The sequence below is a fragment of the Pristis pectinata genome, chromosome 10 (assembly GCF_009764475.1).
Source record: "Pristis pectinata isolate sPriPec2 chromosome 10, sPriPec2.1.pri, whole genome shotgun sequence".
Lineage (NCBI taxonomy): Eukaryota > Metazoa > Chordata > Chondrichthyes > Rhinopristiformes > Pristidae > Pristis > Pristis pectinata.
Window position 1 is genome coordinate 87531163 of NC_067414.1, and position 25877 is coordinate 87557039.

General features: G+C 40.2%; 1 protein-coding gene across 2 annotated transcripts in view; it reads left to right on the forward strand.

The window, feature by feature from the left end:
- tpcn3 (two pore segment channel 3) overlaps positions 1-21960 on the forward strand; it is a 34070-nt gene extending 12110 nt beyond the window's left edge. For both annotated transcript variants that reach the window (XM_052024881.1, XM_052024882.1), the window contains 15 exons: positions 452-568; positions 1357-1475; positions 2389-2490; positions 6133-6259; positions 8153-8354; positions 10379-10523; positions 12902-13087; positions 13164-13228; positions 13582-13669; positions 18126-18195; positions 18273-18492; positions 20168-20258; positions 20348-20461; positions 20541-20653; positions 21703-21960. In XM_052024881.1, the coding sequence (XP_051880841.1) occupies positions 452-568; positions 1357-1475; positions 2389-2490; positions 6133-6259; positions 8153-8354; positions 10379-10523; positions 12902-13087; positions 13164-13228; positions 13582-13669; positions 18126-18195; positions 18273-18492; positions 20168-20258; positions 20348-20461; positions 20541-20653; positions 21703-21848 (1905 nt within the window). In that variant the 3' untranslated portion in view covers positions 21849-21960. The remainder of the gene's footprint in view (positions 1-451; positions 569-1356; positions 1476-2388; positions 2491-6132; positions 6260-8152; positions 8355-10378; positions 10524-12901; positions 13088-13163; positions 13229-13581; positions 13670-18125; positions 18196-18272; positions 18493-20167; positions 20259-20347; positions 20462-20540; positions 20654-21702) is intronic.
- The last annotated feature ends 3917 nt before the right edge of the window (positions 21961-25877 follow it).

Genomic DNA, 25877 nt, shown 5'->3' on the forward strand with positions numbered 1-25877 from the left:
TAGTCATTGATGGTATAATGATAGCTGAGATTCTGTTTTCCCATTCTCTCTTCCTATTTTGTTTAAATCTGACAGTAAAATTTTTGTTTAAGATTCTGCATTTCTGTCTTTTTTTTGCCTTTCTCCCCTTCTAGTCACTGACACACAACGTGAAAAGATTCTCCAGTCTCCTTATGCCCCTGTCACTTTCCTTAACTTCCTCAAGTGCCTCAACACGTGTTGCCCAGCGTCTCTGATCGTGTTTTCCATTGGGAATCCACGGCATGGTACTTTAGAGAAAGACAGCTTGAAGTTATTTATCTTTGCATTATTCTGATTTTTTTTTTAATTTCTTGTTCTGCTCCATATTTCTTCATGACTGTTTCTTGCTAATTTATGAATTGATATTAATTTGCATTGGCTGTCTAAAGCCATGAATTGTTTCTAAAATGATACATTTGTTCACTTGCAGCTCACATTAGTGGATATGATTGTATACTTGGTTTTAATAGAAAATGGATATCCTGCAGTCAGGTGGTCAAGGGTCTTGAGACCACTGTTTTGTGTAAACTTCACTGAAAGTCGTCAGGTGAGCTTTACCTCTACGTCTGAATAAGTGCCCTATTACTAGGGCATTTGGTAATAATTATTTTAATTGACATAGGATATAGGTGTTGTAGAAACCCAGCATCTATTTTCTATCCCTAATTGCCCTTGAGAGGGTGATGGTGAACTGACATATGTGCTCCGTCAGTGGGTAGGGAGTTACAAGACTAAGACTCAGCAATAATAAAGGATCTGTGGGTCAGGATGGCATGTGACTTGGAGGGCAACCTGCAGGTGGCAGTGTTCTGCTGTCCTATGCAATAAGATTATAAACTTGAGGCTGCAGTATGTACAGTGTAGTCTGTCAGAATCTGGTTTATTGTCTGTTGTGAGTCTATTGCAATAACTCCACAAGACATTCAGACAACACCTCCATAAACTTGTTACCTCTACCACCAAGAAGGGTAATGAAAGCAGGTGCGAGGATTGCAGGTTCCCTTCCTTGTCAGGTATCATCCATTCCTTCATGACTGGGTCTAAATACTGGATCTAACTACCTAATAGCACTGTTGATGTATCTTCACCAGAAGTTTTTCAACATTTTTTAAGCTGCTGGCTTTCCATCATGGGCAGATAGGGAGGGAAAATAAATACTGGTTCTCTATAGCATTCATACCCTGTACATCAATTATTACCAAAACAAAAGGAAATGTTGTAGTTTTCTCATGCTGTATACTGTGGTGTTTTGCAGAACCAACATGTTGCATCACCACAGAACTTAACTGCAAACATTTGCTTCCTAATTTAATTCTCATATTTCTTGTATTTTAGCTCAGAAGGGCCTTCAGGAATATCCGCAACACTCTCCCAGAGATCACCTATGTGTTTGTACTGTTTCTGTTCAGTGTTGCGGTGTTTTCTCTCATGGCTTTGAAGTTGTTTGCCAAAAGGTAAAACTAATGAGTTGCTACAGTTAGTTACTCTAACTCTTGCATTTTCTTTTTTGCTAATTTTTCCTTTCTAAGATCATTCCATAATCTGCTGCCAATATCTAGTCCAAAAGAACATGTATAGCACTGCAACTGTATAAGATCTTTGTAACTTGATTGATGTACTTCGTATTGAATGTACTATGTCAAAGTATAGCAATTATTTCATAAGTAAGATAGTTGTCATTCAGAAAACAGCAAGATACCATTAACTGAAACTGGGTAAATGACGATTTGCATTTTTCTGTTGTGTGGCTAGAATTCACTGATTTTTTTTTTTGTTTTCAATCAATGTTATAATATTCTTTAATGTTCACATAAAGCACCAAAGGGTAGCAATTTAGTCTCAGATCTTGTTTGAAAGAAGGTAAATCAGCAATGCAAAACATGCAACACCTGATCAGTTTTGATTTGAACAGGTAGGACTCCAAGCTAAATCTTCACAACCAGGTACAACCCTGGCAAATCTAATCATGTCCTCTTCCTGACTAAGCTTTCTATGGGGGGGGGAAAGAGCATGGCATTCATTTTAGAATCTGCATTAAAGGAATCGAGAGGGGTGCTTGGAATTGTTTAAATCTGAGACTGGCCAGATGGACTGCATGGTATATTCATTCATGTGTTACCTTGATGTTTTTGATTATTAATAAAATTTACCTCAATAAAAACAAAGTCCTGGGGATACCTGACCGATCAAGCAATGTCCGTGGAGAGAAGCAGTTAACATTTCAGTCAATGGCCATCAGAACTATTTGGTTTTGTGTGTTTTCTTTTTAAAAAGCTTCTATGTCTTTATAGATGATCTACCCTTTACATCTTCCATCGCTGATTCTAATTTGCATTCCTTGATATCAATATATCCTTTGTTTTGCAGGAAGCTCACCACAGGAGAAGGAGCCCCATATTTCAGTAACTACTTGGATGTACTCTTCAATCTCTATGTGCTAGTGACAACAGCCAATAGCCCAGACGTGATGTATGTGTTTCTACAAAGTTTCTTGTTAAACTTCTGATATCTAAATATTTTAATATATCCATTACAGATTCCTTCTTTACTGGAAACTAATGGATAAGGTAGAGACTCAAAATGGTAAACCTTTATTTAATGGGAAGTAATAATTGAATCTGAGAATGAAGATGGGTACAGTGCAAAAATGAGGTTTTAATTACTCATAGAAACTGGCAAGTGGCAGAAAACTTTGTACTGATCATTTAACAGAAGTTTCAATTGATGAGGTAATTGTGTGTTTTTGAAAGGTACTGATAGTTTGCTATGTTGGACTCCTTTTGAGATTTTACAGTTAATGCATTGCATTACAGCAAACTTTCCTAAATGTGGATTGCATTGGGTTAATTTATGGGACTCTGGCGAGAAATATCTGAATAAGGTTTTGCCATCCTGAGTATGGTATTGGCATTTTGCATTCCCACATTTAGCACCCTCCAGAAATCCATTATGTAAATGAATTCTGTAGTGTATTATTAAACCATGCAGGTCAGGGAAGGTACAGGTTTCATTTCATGGCGTGTTGAATTAACTCTCACACACCCAATGCAAACAACACTGAGGAAAGTTTGCAAATTCAGCAAACGCTTCAGATTACTGTTTTATGATTTCTTGAGCATGAGGTTTGGGTGAGGACATGATCAAGCTTTACCTGTGCTGCTCATCCATTTGAAATGTCCATTACTTGCGGTCTGTACTTGCACATAATGAATATGTGGATGAGTTGCTGGAGAGACTTCAAATACCCACATTAATGAACTCAAACAGAATATTGCAAATTCAAGTATAGAAAGTTGGTGGGCTTGGAAACAAAGCAATTGTGAAATCATCTAGCTTTTGAATACCAGTCACAGAACAGTTTTGTTTAATGGTCTTGCACTCAGGAAGTACTTGTGTAGTGAAGTTTGCTTCCACTTTCCATATTGATCATCTTCTATATCCTTTCTAATACTTGTGTATTGACAACATTGCCTCAATTAACACTTCAGCCAATGGGTTGCAAGTGGAGTATATGACTCCCATTGTACAGTCAAATAGCCTTTAATTAGAAGGCAGTCCATTTAAAGAGTGGTGGAAACAAGCCGCAGTAACTTCTCCTAATTAAAGCAGGGTAATTTCTCCAGCAAAATGAGGTGTGTAGGATGATTTCAAAGTGTATAAAATCACTGTGTAATTGCCAAGCTTGATTAACAGTGGGATCTCCACTCTGCTCGGCTATAGTGTTGCCACCGTGTGGCAGCCTTAAGAAAAGTAGCTCAGTAACTATATGTAGTGGCACTACCAGATATAAATTTATGTTTGCAAAAGATATGATGGACCTTCATTGTAATAAAGGTGGTGGGGGGGGCAACTAAGTAAGTATGCAACAGAATATATATGAAACTGCCATTGTCTTTGTTGGTTAGGAAAGGTAACGACGCTATTTTATGAAATGCTTGCTGAACAGGTAGAACAAAAACAACTACGGATATGGGTGGACAATCATAAAAAGCAGCATTGCAAGTTAGGAGTAAGCAAGAGACTAAGGATGTCAAATTTTAAACTTGTGAAGTTGTATTAAATTTGGTTAGGACCCTGGTCAGGCTATACTTGGAGTATGGACTGCATATTTAAAATTTTTATTGAAGAAGAAGAAATCTATTTTGCATGGGGATTATACCAGCAGAGGCAGTTTATAAAGATTGAATAGACTGGGTCCATTCTTGGAAAGAGAAACGGGGTTAACTTTTCAGATCAAAGACCCGTCGTCAGAATTAATTTTGGAGAAAGTCTGGATAAGAGGCTTAAGGTTCAAGTAGGTAGATATGGTGAAAACATTTCCACTTAAGTGAAAATAAAAAAAAAACATGAATAGGGTAGACTGCCAATAAATTCGCTTGAGGATTGGGGGTGAAGGGTGATTTGTATACTCAAAGGTTGCTCAAATGTGGTCGCGATGTATAGCTTGAAAGCTTTTGAAGAGGAAACCAGGCTGCTGCATGATAGGAAACAGAATAGAAAGATAAGATAAAACCTTAAAAGGAGAGTCTTAGATCAAAAAGACCTGTGCCATCGAGTGGTAATTAATGGCCTGTTTGCTTCTTGCTTCATATTCTATGTAATAACAAAACATCGAATCTGCTACTCTTATTTTGACAAATCATTGGATAAAGTGACAATCTCAAAATTTCAGGCATCACTGGGTAGGAATTTGGAATGAAGTTTGCCATCTGAGTGGGACAAGCTATGTTATTTGAGATAAAACAGAACATGCTGGAGATACCCAGCAGGTTAGGTAGCATCTGTGGGGATAAAGAAGCAGTCAACATTTCGGATCATTTGTCCTTCATCAGAATGGATTTTGTTAACCAACTATTTCTCCTTGCTAGCTAGTATCTTTGCATATGTGAAAAGGTGCAAGGATAAGGGGTTTGGGACCAGGTTTGAAACTATGCTTTGTGGCTCAATTTAAGGTAGAATGCTAAACAGAAGATGTGGCAGTGATGTAACTGAGATTAAACCTCGCTTCCAGTGGGGACCCCCATTCAGAAGGAATATCTGTGATAGGGTCTAGATCAAAGTTGTCAAGGTAACAAATACTTTAAATATCATAGTTGGGGGGAAAAAACAAACACAAGTGCAAATTGACTCTTGATGTTCAGTAAAACTCCAATAATCCAGTATTCGGTTTGTTCAGAAATCCCAATGCTTCCATCCAATAATCTGGTAAATCTGCCAAACATGCCAGACTAATGGAGTTTTACTGTATCCAGCAACATCTGTGGTGAGAGGAAAGAAAAGCTGTTTATTCTGAATACTTGAATTCAATATTGAGTCCAGAGAGCTACAATCCTCCCAGCAGAAGTTGAGATGCTGTTCCACAAGCTTGCATTGGTCATTGTTGGAATGGTGTAGGAGGGCCCTCCAATCCAACCAAGACCTCAGCGGTGGAACAGGCGGATGAAGTTATTTCAAACTCAACAGCTATGAAGGCTGCAACAAATCCATCAGCTCCAATCGTCGTGCTTTCCATGTATTGGAATCAGTTGGTTGATTTGTGAAGTATCGTGTGCTTTTTGCAGTGCAACATCAAGTACACGTTTAAAAAAAAATACACGCACAGGCGTCTTCACTCTGTGGGCTACTTCTGATCAATGGAACGAAGACCATCATCCTCGACCTTGGGATAGCCACAACGAGTGTAGGAGGCCAAAGTCAAGTCAGAATGAAGTGGAGAATTAAAGGAAGGAAGCTCAGGATCACCTTTGCGGATAGAAAAGAGGTTCTCTTCAAAGTGGTCACCCAACATGTTTGGTTTCTGCAGTGCAATGGAGACCACATCATGAGCACAGAATGCAAAACACTAGACTGGAAGAAGTACATGTGAACTTCAATGTCACATGAAAAGACAGTCCATGGATGTTGGAAAGGGGGAAGGGGTAAAAGGCCAGGTGCTGAATCTCCCTGCAGTTACTCAGCAATGTGCTTTGATGAGAGGAGTAGTGGCTGGAGACCAATAGTGATTATGCCACTGTTTGCAGAACTAATTCTAATTTGGGCTGTTGCACTTGGCTTGTGAAATGTGTGCAAAGAGCTATTAATTCTGATTTTTTTTTTAAATTATTTTACCAGGATGCCTGCCTATGAGGTCAGCTGGGCATATTCAATATTCTTTATCGTTTTTATAATAGTGAACACCTATGTCTTTATGTCTCTCTTCCTGGCTGTTGTATACAATGACTACAAGAAACATTTGAAGGTATGTAATTGTGTGGAGGAGTTCAGACCATTAAAGCATTGTATGTTTTTTAAAAATTGAATTTGAGATGACTTTCCTTACCTGGCCCCACACCCCACCTTATTTATATACTGTGCTTCCAGTCCAAATTAAGCAACCTGCTTGGGATTAATTTAGCATTCCCTGATTTTAAAAAAAAACCCCAGGTCACCTCAATCTAGAATGATTGATTACAAATTCCGTGAGTTTCTCTCTATTTTGCCCACAGCTTTGCAATCATTCTTGATGCTGTTTCCTGATCCTAATTATTTAATGTTTACCTACCATGTTATTTGATTAGGACTTTGCCAGTGATTGATATCAAATTAGTCTAATGGCCTTGAGGTTCATTCCACTGCTTAATTAATCCTGTTCAGTGCTACTTTGACTATATATTTGATCTGTTTAATCTTGAAAATATACGATTGGATGGGTCATTATCCTCAAATGGGTTTGTTTTTTTTCTAAGTAGAACCTAGTTCCTATTTATGTACTTTTACTGTTGAAATGGTTCTGGTCTTGTTATAAAATTGTTCACTACTGTGGTCTAGCTCTTGCAATGCTTCTTGGTTCTTTTGCCTTCTTACCCTAACAGCTGCTGCGCTTATTTGATATCATCAAATTTTGTACAGAAGGTGAGAAGGGGGCAAGTTCAAAGGAGATGTGCGGGGAAAAGTTTTTTTTACACAGAAAGTGGTGGATGCCTGGAATACGTTGCCAGGGGTGCTAGTAGAGGCAAATACAATAGAGGTGTTTTTGAGGATCCTGGATAGGCACATGAATGTGCAGAGAATGGAGGGATGTGGACATTGTGTAGGCAGAAGGGATTACTTTAGTTAGGCATTTAAATACTAGTTTAATTAGTTCAGCACAGACATCGTGGGCCTAAGATCCTGTTCCTGTGCTGTACTGTTCTATGTCCTAAGTTCACCCAGGCATATTTGCGAAAAGTGATTTGATTCTTGCAAAGCTGCTGAGCTCTCATGCTACAGGGCAGCCAGATAAGTGGTGGAAAGGTGGTTGCTAGTGACTGATCTGCAGCATTTGTATTGTGGGATTAGTTTAATTTGGCATCATGTTCAGCACAGATATCGTGGGCCAAAGGGCCTGTCCCTGTGTTGTACTATTCTACGTCTATGTATGACAGCTGCCTGGATTGTGCTTCACCTCATTTGGCATTTCCAGACAGAATTGCTGGCTAACAGCATTGCCTAGGTCCACTAAAAGCACAGGAAGTCAGTTGCTAGTGCAGTTACTTTTCACTTCACTGCTGGACAGCACCTAGTGCAGGGGTGAAACAGGTCATTGCCTAGGTGGAGGTATGTGTCTTGCTTTCTTTTGTTTTATTTTGATTGTTGTTGATTTGCATCATTTAAAATGTTTTAAACCTTTAATTTGGTCTTAACGACATCTATCTTAGCTGTGTTAAATGTCATCAGAGGCAATTGGAAATAGTTGAAAAGGCCTTCTGATGGTACAAGCTGTCAAAAAGCCATCAGGATGGTTACGTGGAGGGGGGTGGTGGTGGTGCTTGAACTGCCACCTGACCCTAGTCACCTCCTGCAGACTACTGCACCTCAGAGTAGCTGTGGCAGCCAGACTCCCAGCTCCGTTTTGGACCTTTTGGAGGGCCCCAAAAGCACCATGAAGCACTAATGCACTGCGGGCCATGTTGAGTGTAATCTGGTTCAGCATTAGCAAAGAAGCTCCTGCAAACCCTGATGTAATTTTCTTAAAGCTAAGAAGTGAAAAAGACTTTTGATATTTGCTTTTAGACTAACTTTAAATGTTGTATTTGTATTTTGGCTCTTGTTGCAATGATGCAAAATACAACACAAGTGCTATAGTCAAAAGCTAACCCACCGTGCTTTCCAGAATGAAGTAAGAAAGCTGGTATATATGAAACATCGGAAAATGATTGAAGCATTTAACATACTGAAGACAAAGAATGGAACAGAGTTTGCAGTCTTGGACTCTCACTGGAGGCAGCTGGTGAAACTGGTGGCACCAGAGATTCCTAGCTCTCATAGAGAACTGCTATGGAGAGTTTTGGATGATGAACAGAAGGGCTTTATAGGTGAGAAGCTGTAGAAAAACAAAAGCCTTCATTGTGAAGCATGTTGGAAATTTGAATTAAAATAATTTTCAAGGGTAAGATCTGTCTGGAATGGAAAAAGATGTTATCCAGAGTCAGTACATGGTCTCTCTGTGCAATTTCCATTCCCTCTTGAGGACAAGTTTTTGCCACTTAATTTAAGGACACCATCCTTATTTAGGCTGGGGAAAAATATTTGCACAGTGCTATTTATAGCTCTCATCTACTTTCCTGCACATGTATTCAGTTGGCTTTTGGGGGGCATTTATTCTGAAGCAAATGTTTGCTCTGGTTTTTGGGGCAAGTGAGGGTAAATCAGAGTCTAGACATCAACATTGGTTAAGCCAGAAGGAAGTTTTGCTAGGTTAGGTTGTGTCTTTTCTAAAGAGCAAATTCTCTAAAGAAATATTTTCCCTCCTTGTGAAAATATAAGGGAAACTTTCCCACCCCTTCATTCTTTTAATCTCCCAGGTTTGTTTACTGCCTATCTGGACTGTTATATTAAAACAAAGTCAAATGTTTCACTCTTGTGATTATGGTCACCAGTCTTTCAACCAACCACTTCTCCTGCACCAATAATGCAAATACAAAATTTCTTGCATGTGTGTGGTGAATAAGCTACTAACCACTTTCATGTGGCATTTTATCGTGGCAAAATCAATTGAACAAACTTTGGTCTCTTTTGGTTTCTGACTGACTGAGCCGACTTTAGTGAGGAAGAGCATCTCTGTAATTGGAGCTCTTTGTCAAAGAGACAACAAGGTTTTATTGGCTCTGACCCTTGTGCCTGATCCATGTCCATCCCAGACCCAACTATCTATCAACACCTCTACCCAATGTCAGTCATTTGGAGAGTTTGGAACTGACTGGGATTATTTGATTCTGATCGTATACTTTTGATGGACAGGTCTGTCCTTGTATAATCCCAGCAGGCAAGCCATGTAAAGTAGAAATGCATGTGCATTTATCAAAGTTGGGTTAGCTGAATAATAAAGGCAAGAAAATGTATTTTTTCCTTCTCATGAGCCAAATGAATTTCACAAAAAAAACTTTGAGGTAACTACTTTTTGCAATTTTTTTGCCTTTCATTTTGGATCCATCTGATGTTAAGTTTGAGGGAATCCCTTTTTGGTAGCAGTAAATTAGACTTGTGCAGTGAGAATCTCTTTGGAATGTTAGTTTTTTTTTAGTGAAGCAGTGACAAGAATCTATGATTTTATTGTAGGGTAGCCTAGGAACTTGACATCAATATTCATGAACTTCTTCCTGGTTTTTTTTGACCTTCAGCAAACATTTCCGTCATGGTACGTGTAGCAGATGAGCTACATTTTATTCCCAATGCAGAGGACAGAAGTAAATCTATACTACCTGCCCACTTTTAAAGAACGCCCTCTTTTCCCTGCCCTCCTCTCACTTCCAACAACCTCCTTCCTGCCAGAACACACACTCATCTTTATTTTGTCCTCCACCACCCGCTCCTCCCCCCCCACCCACCCAACATAGATCTTCTGGAGTTCTGATTCTGTGGAATGCAACTTGTCTTTGCCAATTGTATTCTTAAGTCTTAGAGTGGTTGTGATTGGGACATAACATGATATAGCACAGCATGAATTTAATGCTCAGAAGCCTACGTTGTACTGCCACTGTGTCCATTACTTTTGTTATTTGAATGGCAACTCTTACTACTCAGTAAATCAAGTTGAATTTGCACATTTATGCCAGTGTGTAGTATGAAACCACTTGCCCTACTCCTGGATATCAGGAAGTGCAGTGAAGTACGTAGAATGTGAAATACAACTGTAAATGTTATTTGATGGTGTGATAAATCCTAGAGTGTCAGTGGTTTATAGACAGCTGGACAGGTTCATGAATATGGAAGGTTTAGAGGGATATGGGCTATATGCAGGCAGATGGGACTAGCTCAGGAAGGCACCTTGGTTGGCATGGACTAGTTGGGCTGAAGGGCTTGTTTGCTGTGCTGCATAACTCTCTGACTTTTTATACAGGAAAAGAGTCTTTCATCCGTTTGGCAGACCTTCTAAACATACAGATTGTTCAGATGAAGGAGAGGGTCCATCCATTGGAGAAGTGCATGCCAAACATGTACAACTCTGCAGTGAGCCAGTTCATCTGCAGGACAGTCAAGCACCAGTATGTTCCAGTGACTGATTTTTGATATTCAAAAACAAACATTAGCAGTCTCGTATGTAATTTTAATACTTAATGCAGCAATGAAGTTTGTTATTGAAAACATATTATGCCGTGGATGACAGTAGATTATTTACTAAAGGCAAGTGCCATTTGATCATTAGTCAAAGTTAATTATTTCTTGTATTGGTTGTCTCCTATTACAAAGACTAATGTTCCCATCAGCTCTAACTGTGTGAGATGTTAAGTTCCAGGCTTCCCATGAAGTTAGGTAAACTATATCTTTTACTGCCCTATCTTTCACAGCAGCTAGTAGAACACATACAAGATTGACTCAGTTTACTGCAGTTTATTTATATCGGAGGATCTAACTAACATTTGTTTCCACCTGCAAGTGCCATTTGAGCGTCTGATGCTCAAATCCAGCAGAATGCTGTTAATTTGTAGTGTCAGAATTGTTTACGTTCAGGAGACTGATTAATAAATGTGCAGACGACACAATAATTGGTGGAGTGTGGATAGTGAGCAAGGTTGTCAAAGGATCAGTTGGAAACTTGAGCAGGGAAATGGCAGATGGAGTTTAATCTGGACAAGTGTGAGGGATTGCATGTTAGGAGGTCAAATGAAAGATACAGTAAATGGCAGGACTCCTGGGAGCATTGATATTCAGCGGGATCTTTGGGTACAAGTCCGTAGCTCCCTGAAAGTGGCAACACAAGTGGATAGGGAGGTAAAGATGCTTGAATTCGTCAGTCAGGGCGTTGAGTTTAAAAGTCGGGAAGTCATGTTGCAGCTGGCACGTTTGGAGTATTGTGTGCGGTTCTGGTTGCCATGCTACAGGAAGAATGTGGAGGCTTTGGAGAGGATGCAGAAGAGGTTCACCAGGTTACTACCTAGATTGGAGTGTCCTAGCTATAAGGAGCAGTTGGACAAACTGGACTGTTTTCTCTGGAACGTCAGAGGCTGAGGGGAGACAATGATCGAATGTTATAACATTGAGAGGTAGATAGGGTAGATGGTCAGAATAACTTTTTCCAATGTGGAAATGTCAAGTACCAGAAAGCATGCACTTGAGGTGAGGGGAGAAAGTTGAAAGGAGATATATGGGCCAAGTTTCCCTCTTCTCTCCCTCCCCCCCCAACACTGAAAGTGGTAGGTTCCTGGACCATGCTGCTGGGGAAGTGGTAAGTGGTGGAAGTGACATTTAAGGGGTATTTAGACAGCCACATAAATAAGCAGGGAGCAGAGGGACACGGACCATGTGCAGGCAAATGGGATTAGTTAGACTGGCATCCTGGTTGGCGCAGACATAGTGTGCAGAAGGGACTGCTGCTGTGCTGTACTGTTCTGAGTCCAAATGTACATCCTATCATAAAAGTGAGATGTATTGAACATATAATGGATAGTTAATTTTTTCCTGGGGTGTTCTCCCTTTCCTGTATGCCTGGGCAGCACAGTAGCGTAGCTAGTAGAGCCATTTCTTCACAGCACCAGAGACCCAGGTTCATTTCTGACCTCTGGTGCTGTCGGTGTGGACTTTGCATGTTCTCCCTGTGACCGTGTGGGTTTCCTCCAAGTACTCCAGTTTCCTCCCACATCCCAAAGACGTGCTGGTCGGTAGGTTGACTGGCCACTGTAAATTGCCCCAGGATGTAGGCGAGTGGTGGGATCGGGTGGGAGCAGATGAGAACGTGGGGAGAGTAATAAAAGGGATTGGTATTGATGGTTGACACGGACTTGGTGGGCTGAAGGGCCTGTTTCTGTGCAGTTTCTTTCTATGGCTCTGACTTGCAGCAAATTTCCACCTGTGACAGTAATGCCAGTTTGTCTTCCCTTGGTTAACCTGGCATACCTGTGCTTCTCTCATCTAATGCAGGCTGAGAGAATGTGGTTAATGTCAGAGTTGTGTGGGGGTGGCATTCACCTGCAGAGTTGGGTGGTTAAGGTAGACACTGGTGATCAAGATGAGATTATAAATATGGATGTTGGGATGCAGGAATAATAAATTCACATAAATTAGGACTAGGGAAGTAAACATAAGGTTACTTAAGTCAGGACTAGGCTGCAGTGGCTTGGTTGTGTTGAATGGCTTGTTTCTGTTGCAGCATCTATCAAATGCAACCGCAGTGGATGGTTCAAAGTTGAGCTCTCCGCTGAGCATTCCTAGTGCCGTGTGTTCAGTCTTAATCCATTGCCTTATTTCCTTCTGTTTCTGCTTAGTGGTCAGTCTCCTGCAGCCTTCTGGTCTCTCCAGCAGATTTACGTGTAATGTGCAGCATAGATCATTTGGGTGAATGAATATGCATTGAGCTTCACATTTTAGGCAGAGAAATAAGATTCTTACAACGTATTAAAAGTTTTTTTTTCTCTTTCTCTTGCAGAGGTTTTCGTTATACATACGATGTTATTATTGTTATAAATGCTATTTTTATTGGTGGAGATGAGACCAATCCTTTAATATCCAAGGCAGAATGGGTGTTTTTGAGCCTCTACTTAATTGAAATTCTGCTGAAACTCTACGCACATGAACCCAGGGCATTTTTTGCCAGATTTCAATTTTGGAATTGGTAACTTTATTTTTACATTATCAATTATTTATTCTGGATGCAAAACTATGAATTAAGTTTTTGATTACTCTTTCAGGTTTGATACCATAATCATCGTTGCTGCTCTGCTGGGTACTATTGTCAATACTGCACTTAAGTCATGTAGGTATTTGATTATGTATTGCTGTATTTTCTAAAATCTTGAAATTAATGCAGAAATGACTAAGCTTAATGCAAATGAACGCAATACGATATTTTATGGGTTCTTGCACCACAAGGAGACCATGCTGCAGATTCCAGTATCTGCAGTCTCTTGTGTCTCCTTATGAATTAGGAGCAGAGTTGGGCCACATACTGCTCACCCCAGCTCTGCCATTTCATAAGATCGTGGCTGACCTGATTGTAACCTCAGTCCCTCATTTCTTCATGAAACTTTTCATCTTGAGCTTTGCTTCAGTCCTGTGATTAAGAAGAACAATTGCACTCATGATTTTATTTGTTTTTTGCCAACTCAGCTGGTGGGTACAGTAGTCAACAGATCTTGGATATTGTGTTCATCCTGCGAGTACTTCGATTAATCCGGATCATTGACAGCTTCCAGAGGTAAATGTGTAAAGGCTGGAGTTTTTAAATAAAGGGTAGTCATTTACAATGCAACAAGTTGATGTAAAACTAGTTGACTTTTGAGAAACTTCCACGTCTATTATCTGTGATGCATTGAGAATAGGGGTTGGCCATTTAGCCCTTTTGAGCCTGCTCCGCCACTCAATATCATTGCGGCTGATTCTCTATCTCAATACCATATTTCTGCTCTCTCCCTGTGCCCCTTGTTTTATTTGTATATGTATGGCATGTAACATAATATACACAGATGCAGGGTCTCAACCCGAATCTCTGTCTGTCCATTTCACTCAATAGATGTTGCCTGACCCACTGAGTTCCTCCAGTAGTTTTTTGCTCCAGGTTTTAGCATCTGCCATCTCGTGTGTCTCTAAATATAATCAGGACTTGGTCTCCGCTGCCTTCTGTGTTAGAGAATTGTACAGGTTCACCATTCTGAGTGAAGAAGGTTATCCTGATCCCATAGTCGTAGCTGTATAACATTGGCTTGTGCTGACCATCAAGCACCATTCACACTAAACTGATTTACCAACACTCGGTCCATTCCCTTCTCTGCCTTGGCCATTCAAATCATCATCCTTAAACGTCGTGAGTCTCTTCTTCCACTACCCATTCGGGTGGGATAAATTCTAAGTGACTTATCCTGTATCCTGAGTGTGACTCCCTTATTCTGGAAGTGGAAATATCCTCCTTGACCCCTGTCAGAATTTTCTACACTTCAGTGAGAGCTCCTCTTGTTCTTCGAAACTCTAGTGAATACGGAACTGATCAACTCTATCTCTTCTCATAAATAATCCCGCCATCCCTGGAATCAGTCAAGTGAATCTTCAATGCATTCCCTCGATGGCAAGTGTATCCTTCATTGGGGAAGGAGACCAAAACTGCGCACAATGCTCCAGGGAGGTTTTCGCCTGACCTTCTGAATATTGTACTGTTTCCCATTTAGTGCTTGAAGTTACAAAGCGCGTTTACTTTTACTTTAAAACTTAATGCCTTTATTCCCATATTGTCTCTTGTGTGTGGAAACTTAATTGCTGGACCTCTGTTTAGAACATAGAACAGTACAGCACAGGAACAGGCCCTTTGGCCCACAATGTTGTGCTGAACCAGTTACATTGGTAACAAAATTCCCAACTAAGCTAATCCCTTCTGCCTACACAATGTCCATATCCTACTATTTCTCTCACATTCATGTGCCTATCTAAGAACTTCTTGAACAGCCCTTTCATATTTGCCTCCACCACTGCCCCAGGCAGCACATTCCAGGCACCCACCATTCTGTGTGTAAAAACAACAACAACAACAACTTGCCCCGTACATTTCCTTTGAACTTACCCCCATCACCTTAAATGCATGCCCTCTGGTATTAGACATTTCAACCCTTGGGAAAAGATACTGGCTGTCTATCTATGTCTCTCATAAACTTATAAACCTCTATCAGATCTCCCCTCAGCCTCTGCCACTCCAGAGAGAACAACCCAAGTTTGTCCAGCCTATCCTCATAGCATATGCCCTCTAATTCAAGCAGCATCTTCTGCACCCTCTCCAAAGCCTCGACATCCTTCCTATAATGGGGTGACCAGAACTGAATGCAATACTCCAGATGCGGCCTAACTGAAGTTTTATAAAGCTGCAGCATAACTTCCTCACTCTTGAACTCAGTGCCTCGACTAATGAAGGCAAGCATGCCATATGCCGTCTTTACCGCCCTATCAATCTATATAACCACTTTCAGGGAGCTATGAACTTGGACCCCATTTCTCCGCCCATATCTGCAACTGATTTATATCCTGCTGTATCCTTTTGCCAGTCTTCTACGCTATCCACAACACCACCAATCTTCGGATCATCTGCAAACTTACTAACCCACCCATGTACATTTTCATCCAGGCCATTTATATACATCACAAACAGCGGTCCCAGTACGGATCCCTGAGGAACACCACCAGTCACAGACCTTCAGCTAGAATAAGTTCCCTCAACCACTATCCTCTGTCTTCTACGGGCAAGCCAGTTCGGAATCCATACAGCCAATTCACCGTGGATCCCATGCATCTTAATCTTTTGGATGAGCCTCCCATGAGGGACCTTGTCAAACGCCTTGCTAAAATCCATGTAGACAACATCCACAGCTCTACCTTCATCAATTACCCTCATCATCTCCTCAAAACTCAATCAAGTTAGTAAGACATGACTTGCCCTGCTGACTGTCCCTAATTAGGCCATGGTTTTTCAAATGCTCATAAATCCTATTCCTAAGAATCCTCTCCAGTAACTTCCCTACCACTGATGTGAGACTCACCAGTCTATAGTTACCAGGATTATCCCTTTTTTCCTCCTTGAATAATGGAACAACATTAGCTACTCACCAGTCCTCCGGGACCTCACCTGTGGCTAGAGAGTTATAGCTTACACCCCTCAAACTAGGAATTACCTTTTGGTTTTCATTTGAAACTTCCAAGCCTTTCCATTGGTAATCATGCCATATCAAGAGAAAAGACTACCCATTTTTTTAAAATTCAAAGTCAGTAAACTTTGACCTAGTTGACTTGTCTTGCAAATGCTCCCTGGTATTGGATGGGCCTTATTGATGACAGTTGTGCACTAATTGTTTTGATGTCTGAACAATTGTTCTCAAAGCATTTTTTATCATCAAAGCTGTGAATGCTGGCTGGGTTTTTTTTCTCTCCAATAACTGGAAATACTCATTGAATCATGACCCATTACTCCTGTTTTATGGCCTTTTTCTACAATAAAATGTTTCATCTTGCATATTTTAGTTTGCCTATTTACATGGCCATCATATCTTTGTAAAGGGGCTTTGCTTATGTGCATGCTAAGCATTGTAATGTCAGATATGATACACCAACAGACAACATATCCCTACATCATTAACAAATAACTTAAATAGCTCTAGGAATATAACTTCTCCCCAGGCACAGGGACTTCCTGACTTTGGACTTCTTTTTACCTCTTCCACATCCTAATGTCCCACCCCCAAAATAAACACTTCACTCTTAATCCCAGTAATGTTTTGGGTAAATAATGAAAGTAACTCAAGAGCAGGGAGTGCTCTGTGGGATAGAAGGCTTTTATTAATCCACAAATTTTTCATTGGTAGAACTGAGACTCGTGCTGTTTTTGCTGCACAGGCAAGTACTTGAAATATGAATTCAGTGTGTAGTCTGCATTTCCCAGAAGAGCTTTGCTCTCGATATTAAAAACAAATGGCCCAGACTTTGAGCTCATTGAACTCTGCATGACGTTAATGGCTCCCACTGCTGTTTATGTACTAACGCTACAGCAGCTTCTAGGGAAGAACAAATGTGAGGACAAGCCTAAATATCCAAGCAAATATCATATTGTCTGCCTGGAATGGAATTAATTCATGACAATTTGATGTACTTACAAACTAAAATTGCCAGAATGGTCTTGGTCATTTTACTCTGGTCCAGTCCCTCAAAATAAATGAGTGACCTCTTCCGCACTATTGACTGCAAGTTTTGGGCGCCAGTCCTTTAAGCTATAGGGGAGCTGAAGATTTCTAAATGGATAATTAAAAATGTGACTAATCATCCTGTGATCAATCCTTGGATCTCTTTCTTGCCTGATTTCACGTTGAATCGACAAGCTCTAATTTTGCACTTCCCATCCTTGTGCTGATAACTAATTAGACGGAAAGATCGTAAAGTTAAGAAAACCAGGTTGAGGAAAACCAGCCATTTCTAACTCCTTAACTTGTGCTTTCAGTAATCTGCCACATGAAATAATCTTACAAACCCATGTGCAAGGGCATATTCATTTAATGGCAAACACCATTAAGTGTTCTCTATGGCAGCTTTGTCTTTAAACCTTAGCTTGGCACTGATGTTACAGTTGTTGTGTAAACAGCAGTGAACGTGATACCTGTGTTGCCGAATTCAAAGCTGTCTGCAAAAGCATTTGAATTGGTAGAGTCATACACCATGGAAACAGGCCCTTCAACCCAACTGGTCCATACCAGCCATAGTGCCTTCCTGAGTTAGTCCCATCTGCCTGTGTTTGCCCATATCCCTCTAAAGCTTTCCTATCCTTGTACCTATCCAAATGTCTTTTAAACATTGTGATTGTACCTGCCTCTGCCTCTACCACTTCCTCTGGCAGCTTGTTCTATATACCCACCACCTTGTGTGTGGAAAAACTTGCCCCTTGAGTCCTCTTTAAATCTTTCTCCTCTCATGCAAGTGGAAAGTTTCCCTACATCTGGGGGGAAAGGACTGACCATCCACCTTGTTAATGTTGAATATGTACCTTGTATTTTTGTCTTGGCTTTATGGCAGAAGAGGGAAACTTGTTGGAACAAAATTAATCGAAAGTTACCAAAGTGAAGACTTCTGCACTAGCTCTGAAGTATTGGCTTTGTCATTATTTTAATGTCTCTGTGCTTTTTCTTTTGCAGATTCAGGATTTTGCTCAACACGCTGGTAAATCTTATACCCACAATGCTAACCTATGCAGGACTACTTGTGGTAAGGAAAGATATATTTTTAGGTTTTTGGATCACTAAATTCTAAATGTGATTTTAAATGCATTTCTTTTTTTTAAGGTTGTGTACTACATTTTTGCGATAGTTGGAATGGAAGCATTTAAAGGGAGGATCCATTTTTACGGTGCTAACTCCAGTGATCCTGCAGCAAAGTACTGTGGGAATCCAGCACTGAAGGGTTCACAGTTTGCTGCTCTTAGATATTGCAAGAATAACTTCAATAATCTTCTTTCATCCTTCATTTTACTGATTGAATTGACAGTGGTCAATCAGTGGCATGATATCCTTTCGTCATTTTCAAACGATAATGTCCTTTTTCCTCCTGTATTGGAATTGTAACTCTTTATTGGTTTATTGTCATAGACACCTGATTGTAATGAAATTCTTTGCTTGCATGAAGCCCACAGAGTAAAGAGTAACCTAGTAATAATAAATACAACAATACATAACGGCAACAGTGCAAAAAAAAAACTGAATGGTGTAAAGTATAGTAGTGCAAAAAGAAATGCTAAAATGACAATAACAGAATTGAGGGTTTGGGAATGTGACAGCACCACTGGGAAGGGGATGCTAAAGAGAGGATTGGTTTAGAAGTCGGACAGCAGTGGGGAAGAAGCTGTTCTTGAGTCTGGTCACCTGGGTTCTCAGGTTCCTGTATCTTCTCCCAGAAGGTAGAAGAGAGAAAAGGGAATGGCCAGGGTGGCAGGGCATCCTTGACAATATTCACCTTCCTGATGCAACTCACTGTTAAGATGGTTACTGCGTTACTAACTATATTGAGAAGGAAACCATATTGTAGTGCTGCTGAATTTTTCCAGCACTTTCTGTTTTAATTTTACAAATTACATGATTTATGTACATGCACCTCCTTTAAGTTGGTGTTGAATTGCTTGTGCTTGATTGCCCTTCTGTGTTCTGGACTTTTAACAAATAATAGTTGATCCAATGTAATTCTGAAATTGTGAAACCCCTCCAGATTTTTGTAAACTTCCTTGAGTTGCATTGAGCGGGATTCCCAAAGAGACAAACCATGCAAGAATTGTGATATCATTAATGAAAGTCTGGCATATCTTAAGAGAATCAGTTTTTGGATATATTTGAGGGACAACTTTTTTTTTTACACCAAGGGTGGTATTTATGTGGAATGAGCTGCCAGAGGAGGTGGTTGAGGCAGGTACAATAACTTTTAAAAGTCAGTTGGACAGGTACATGGATTGGAAAGGTTCAGAAGGTTATGGGCCAAACACTGGCAAATGGGACTAGCATGGATGGGGTATCTTGGTCGGCATGGACAAGTTGGGCCGAAGGACGGAAGCAGGCCCTATATATATAAGAAAATAAATTGATAAATTGGATTTTTTGAACAAATAGGAATTTAAGGAGCTAGATGAATTTCTTAAATTGGGTGATTTATTGTGGTTAGAAGGATGGGAATGACTGCTAGGCATTGGAGAGCTATAAAGTATAGGGATTTAATTGAAGACAGATAATTGGACCAACTGCAAAAAAAAAACTTCAGGAAAATTTAATGTTATATTGAAATATTTGAGTGATCTACTTGCAGTTTTACAGTGGTTTAATGGATTTCATGGCCTGGTACCAGATTTTGTTTTGAGATTCTTCTAAAATCAAAAATGTGTGCCACAAGAGATTCTGCAGATTTCCCAGTCCTGATGAAGAGTCTCGACCCAAAACTTAGACTGTTTATTTCCCTCAATAGATCCTGCTGAGTTCCTCCAGCATGTTGTGTGTGTTGCTCAAATTTGTGTGCCACCGGAGGGGATTGAAATTTGTTCTGCAGTGCTTTTGCTGTTTGACATAACCATTAAATTGTCGTGGTGGACAGGCCTCATAAATATTTGAAATAAATGTTCCATTTTTGCGGACAGAATCATATTAAGTTTTCATCAATTATGATTTTTGTTTTCATTACTTGGACTCCTTAACAATAATACCTCTTGCAACTGGATTTGTGAAGGTAACTCACTTAACTGCAAGGATCTTCTTTGTCATCTTTCATATAGTGGTTGTTATTATACTGATCAAGTAAGTCTGATATGTTTTTATTTTTAATTGCAATAATGCAATAGTTGATATGAACATGTCTGACTTTTTTCTCACTCCTTCTCTGAAAGTATCTTCATAGCATTTGTTTTGGAAGCTTTTTTTGTGGAATACTCATTGTCCAGGAGTGCTGTCGAAACTGCTGTTGAGAAGAAAATTCAAGAGCTTGGAATGGGAGACTGTGCGTAAGTACAACAGAGTTAGATGCATGTAATTGCAAGTTTTCATGGGCCAGGCACCCTTTTTAATGTACAATTAATTTAGGGACCGTCCAGCTGGAAACCTAGTCGAAGTTATGGAAACAAATGAAAACGATCTCGGCAACATTGATGACACTGATTTGAAATCCAGACTGAGATTCAGAATAGCATCAATTAGTAAGTATATCTTTGTATAATGATATTGCTTCATTGAAAGAAGCTTCTTCAATGTCCAACTGTAATAAGGATAGTTGTTGTAGTGCAGTGTTAATTGGTTGTAGACCAGCTTCTGAATGTTGCGTCACTCCACTTTATTACCATCTTCTCGTCGGAAGGGAGCAAGATCAATCAGTGTATTATCTTCACTTCAACGATCCATCTACTGTCATTGTACAGATAACTAATCTTAGTTAATTGAGATTATATGCAATAGTTGTAGCATTCAACTGTTTACTTCCTGATGTAAACAGCATTACTGTAATACGAAGAGGCACTTTTCCCTGCAAAAGAAAAGTGCACAGTAGAAAATTTTACATGGATGAATTCCTCCTGCCCCACTTACAAACCATGGAGTGCCATAACCAAGCAATTTGCCTGCTAGTGAGACAACACAAAATGCTCAGGTCATATGTGAGAGATGGACTAATGACCTTCCTGTCAGAACCTGGCTTGAGGATCAGTGCAGAGATGACCTTTAAATTTAACTTCCTATTCTAACCTTAATTAGTTGCCAGAAAATTAATTTGCATGAATGAATGTTTCCCCAAGGTTGGTGTTTTTTTTTAATTTCCTCTGTGGACTGGTAAGAAATTGTGGCTAACTGCTTATTTTATGGGATTCTAACCTGGGTCCAACTGTTCTGTGATATTCTGAGCATGTAGTGGTTCATGTACAAGTGTTGTTGACTTTTATTTTACTCAAAACTAGTTGCTTTCCACTTTTTTTTTGTCAATTTATATGCCCATAGATGTGCCCTGTAATTTTTCTTCAAAGATATTAGCAGGCAATGCCTAATGCATAGTTCCTGATCTGCGCACTGAATGCGTGAGACTGCACAAACTGTTTGGTCACATGTTGCTCCTAACATTTTGTGCAACTACTTAATTGAAGAAACTAAAACAGACTATGCAAGTCTCTTGTGTGACTTCTATTTTCCCTTGATATCATCAATTTCTTTAATGACACTTTGGTAATTAAGATAATGGGGAAAAAATGTTTATTTGTAGGATACAAGACAGTTGATGCCTTACTACAGCATATGTTTGAAGGGGAGCTAAAACCAGAAGATGAAATACCAACGCTGGAAGAGATTGATAACCTTTCACCAGATGACTTCCCACCAAAGCCACATACCTTTGATAATGTAATATAATTTTTAAGAATTTTGTTGCATTTTGCCCCTTTTGAATTAAATGTCTATTATTGGTTGTAAATTTTATATTGAAATATTGTACAGACTATGGTAAGGAAATGGTTTATCTTGATAATTGAGCATCATGTACTTAAGCATTTGAATATAATTGAACTCTTACACTTAAATATACAATGATTTCATTATTTGTTGAGTTTAAATTGAAAACTAATGGTTAGATTTTTTCCCCAAAATTCTAGTTATTATAACAGCTATTGGTTAATTACCTAAATTGGCCAAGAGTTGCTGCCTTTTGAGCCATAACTTCAAAATTACCTGGTTCATAAGACTCCAATAGAAAATCAGGTAGTGTAAATAGGCAGGTGCTACGACACCTAGAACCCTGCATATCAGTACCCTACAGGGCACTGATTTTTCTTTTTGTAGCATGTCTGCTCCTGGAATCCAAACACTTCACCATCCCCTACCCATACTGTTTAAAGGCATATGTCAGAGCTGCAGACCTCTGCCTCTGGTGGTGTGCCTTGCATCGATGAGATGGTAATCTCATTACTGCACATCTTGTTGGATCTCTCCACAAGGCACTGGAGTGGGTCGAAGGAGATTTCACCAGGATGTTGGCTGGGCTTGAGCATTTCACAAGAGATTGTATAGGCTGGGTTTATTTTCCTTTTGGCACAGAGGAGGGAACCTGAGAGAGTTATAGAGATACTCCCCAGGGTATGGCAAGGTTCCATTCCTGTGAACAGCTTGTGCTGTGTACCAATGATCCTCTGTGTGGAAAAAGCTTTCTCTCACCTTAAATCCATGTCTTCTGGTTTTGATTAGGTGTGGAAGACTCTAGACCAAGTGCTGGTAAATGGGATTAGTGTAGATAGGTAATTGATAGTAGGCCAAAGGGCCTGTTTCTGTGTTGTGTGACTCTGGGTAGCCTCTACTTATTACCTTGGAGGACTGCAGCAAGCAGTGGAGTTGCTTGGGGTTGCATCCTGTCTGGCACAATATGTGCAGGCCATTGCTGAGGACTAGCAGCAGCTGACAGACCTCCCCGACCTTTTATGGGCTCACTACCTCCTGTTGAGTGTGATAGAACCTGCTGTCCGCCTGTTTTGCTAGACAGCTCTTCCCGTGCCTGGAGCTTTCTCTATTGTAACAAGCATACCAAGAACCATGAGCTATTTCACACAGTGAAACCCTGTCTCCAGACCAATATTAAAGTTTTCTGGTTATTATCACTGTAGCATGCAGAAGTGTATATGATATTAGCAACCACATTGCAGAATGTACTTTAAACACCACTGTCCACCTCCTTCCCAATACTTGCCATGTGCTTTCAGCTGAAGTTTATATTCTGACCCAGTGGGTCACAAGTGATGGAATGGGTAGGATGAGTATTATAGGAGCACAGTAAGCATTATTGGTGTACCTTAGCTCTTTGAAATGCAACTTTACCATTAGGAAATATAGTGATATAAATCACAAGATAAAGGAGAAGTAGGCCATTCAGCCCATCGAGTCTGCTCCGCTACCTCACCGTGAGCTAAACTATTCCCATCAAGCCTCAATTCCTGGCCTTTTCCCCATATCTCTTGATACCTTGACTAATTAGATACCCATCAATCTCCTTCTTAAACACCCACAATGATCAGGCCTCCACAGCTGTATGTGGCAATGACTTCCACAAATCCACGACCCTCTGGCTAAAGAAATTTCTTCTCATTTCTGTTCTAAATGGGTACCCTCTAATTCTAAGACTGTGCCCTCTAGTCCTGGACTCACCCACCAAGGGAAACAACTTAGCCACATCCACTCTGTCCAGTCCTTTTCAACATTCTAAATGTTTCTGAGGTCCCCTCTCATTCTTCTGTACTCCAGTGAGTACAGCCCAAGAGCCGACAATTGCTCATTGTATGTAAGCCCTTTCATTCCAGGAATCATTCTCGTAAATCTTCTGAACCCTCTCCAACATCAGCACATCCTTTCTAAGATAAGGGGCCCAAAACTGCACACAGTATTCCAAATGAGGCCTCACCAGTGCCCCACAGAGCCTCATCAACACATCCTTACTTTTATACGTTATACCTCTTGAAATGAATGCCAACATAGCATTCACTTTTCTTACCACCGATCCAACCTGGAGGTTAACCTTTAGGGTATCCTGCACGAGGACCCCCAAGTCCCTTTGCACTTCTGTACTTTGAATTTTCTCCCCATCTAGATATTAATCTGCCCTTTTATTTCTACTTCCAAAGTGTACAACCGCACATTTCTCAACATTGAATCTCATGCCATTTCTTTGCCCATGCTCCCAAGCTCTCTAAGTCTCTTTGCAACCTTCCTGTTTCTTCAATGCTCCCTACTCCACCTATCTTGGTGTCATCTGCAAACTTAGCCACAAAACCATTCACTCCGTAATCTAAATCATCGATATACAGTGTAAAAAGCAGCCCCAACACCGACCCTTGTGGAACACCACTGGTAACCGGCAGCCAACCAGAACAGGATCCCTCTATTCCCACCCTTTGCTTTCTGCCTATCAGCCAATGCTACACCCATTCTAATATCCTTCCTGTAATTCCATGGGCTCTCATCTTATTAAGCAGCCTCTTGTGCGGCACCTTGTCGAAAGCCTTTTGAAAATCTAAATACACAACATCCACAGCCTCTCCCTTATCCATGCTCAGAAAAACTCCAATAGGTTGGTCAGGCAGAACCTTCCCCTCATGAAACCATGCTGGCTTGGACCTACCTTGTCATGCACCTCTAGGTATTCCATAACCTCATCCTTGAGAATCGACTCCAATAACTTTCCGACCACCGATGTCAGACTAATAGGTCTGTAATTTCCCTTATGCTGCCTCCCACCTTTCTTATACAGCAGAACCACATTTGTGACCTTCCAGTCCTCTGGAAGCATGCCAGAATCTATTGATGCCTAGAAAATTATCACTAATGCCTCCACAATCTCTAAAGCCACCTCCTTCAGAACCCAAGGGGGCACTTCATCTGGTCCAGACCACCTATCTGTACTTAGTCCATGTAACTTCCCGAGCACCTTCTCTCTAGTAATCTTGACTGAACTCAGTTCTATCCCCTGATACCCCTGACTATCAGGTATATTGCTGATGTCTTCCACAGTGAAGACTGATGCAAAATACTCATTTAGTTCCTCTGCCATCTCTTTGTTATCCATTATAATCTCTCCCGCACTGTTTTCAATTGGTCCTTTATCTACCAGTGTCTCTTTTACTCTTCATATATTTAAAAAAAACTCTTGGTATCCTTTTGTATATTATCTGCCAACTTCCTTTCATAATTCATCTTCTCTTTCCTAATGACCTTCTTAGTTTCTTTCTGTAAGACTTTAAAAGTTTCCCAGTCTTCTGTTTTCCCACTAATTTTTGCTTCTCGTATGCCTTCCCTTTTGCTATTATTATAGCCTTAACCTCTCTCGTTAGCCACATTTGTGCCATTTTTCCATTCATAACCTTTTTTCTTGGAATATATCTGTCCCGCACTCTTTATTTCTTGTAGAAATTTCATCCATTTCTGCTCTGCCGTCTCTCCAACTAGCTTAGATTTCCAATCAATTTGGGCCAGTTCCTCTCTCATGCCACTGTAATTTCCTTTATTCCACTGAAGTATAGATACATGTGCTATCAGCTTCTCCTTTTCAAATTTGAAACTGAACTCAATCATATTATGATCACTACTTCCTAATGGTTCCTTTACCTTTTAGTTTCCTAATCACCTCAGGTTCATTACAGAACACCCAATCCAAAACAGCTGATCCCCTGGTGGGCTCATCAACAAGCTGCTCCAAAAAGCCATACTGTAGACATTCCACAAACTCTCTCCTGAGATCCACTACCTTTATGGCTTTCCCAATCCACCTTCATGTTAAAATCATGCATAATTATCTTGACATTGTCTCTCTGACATTTTTTGTATTTCCAACTGTAACTTGTAGTCCACATCCCAGCTGCTGTTAGGGTCCTTTTACCCTTGCCATTTCTTAGTTCAACCCAT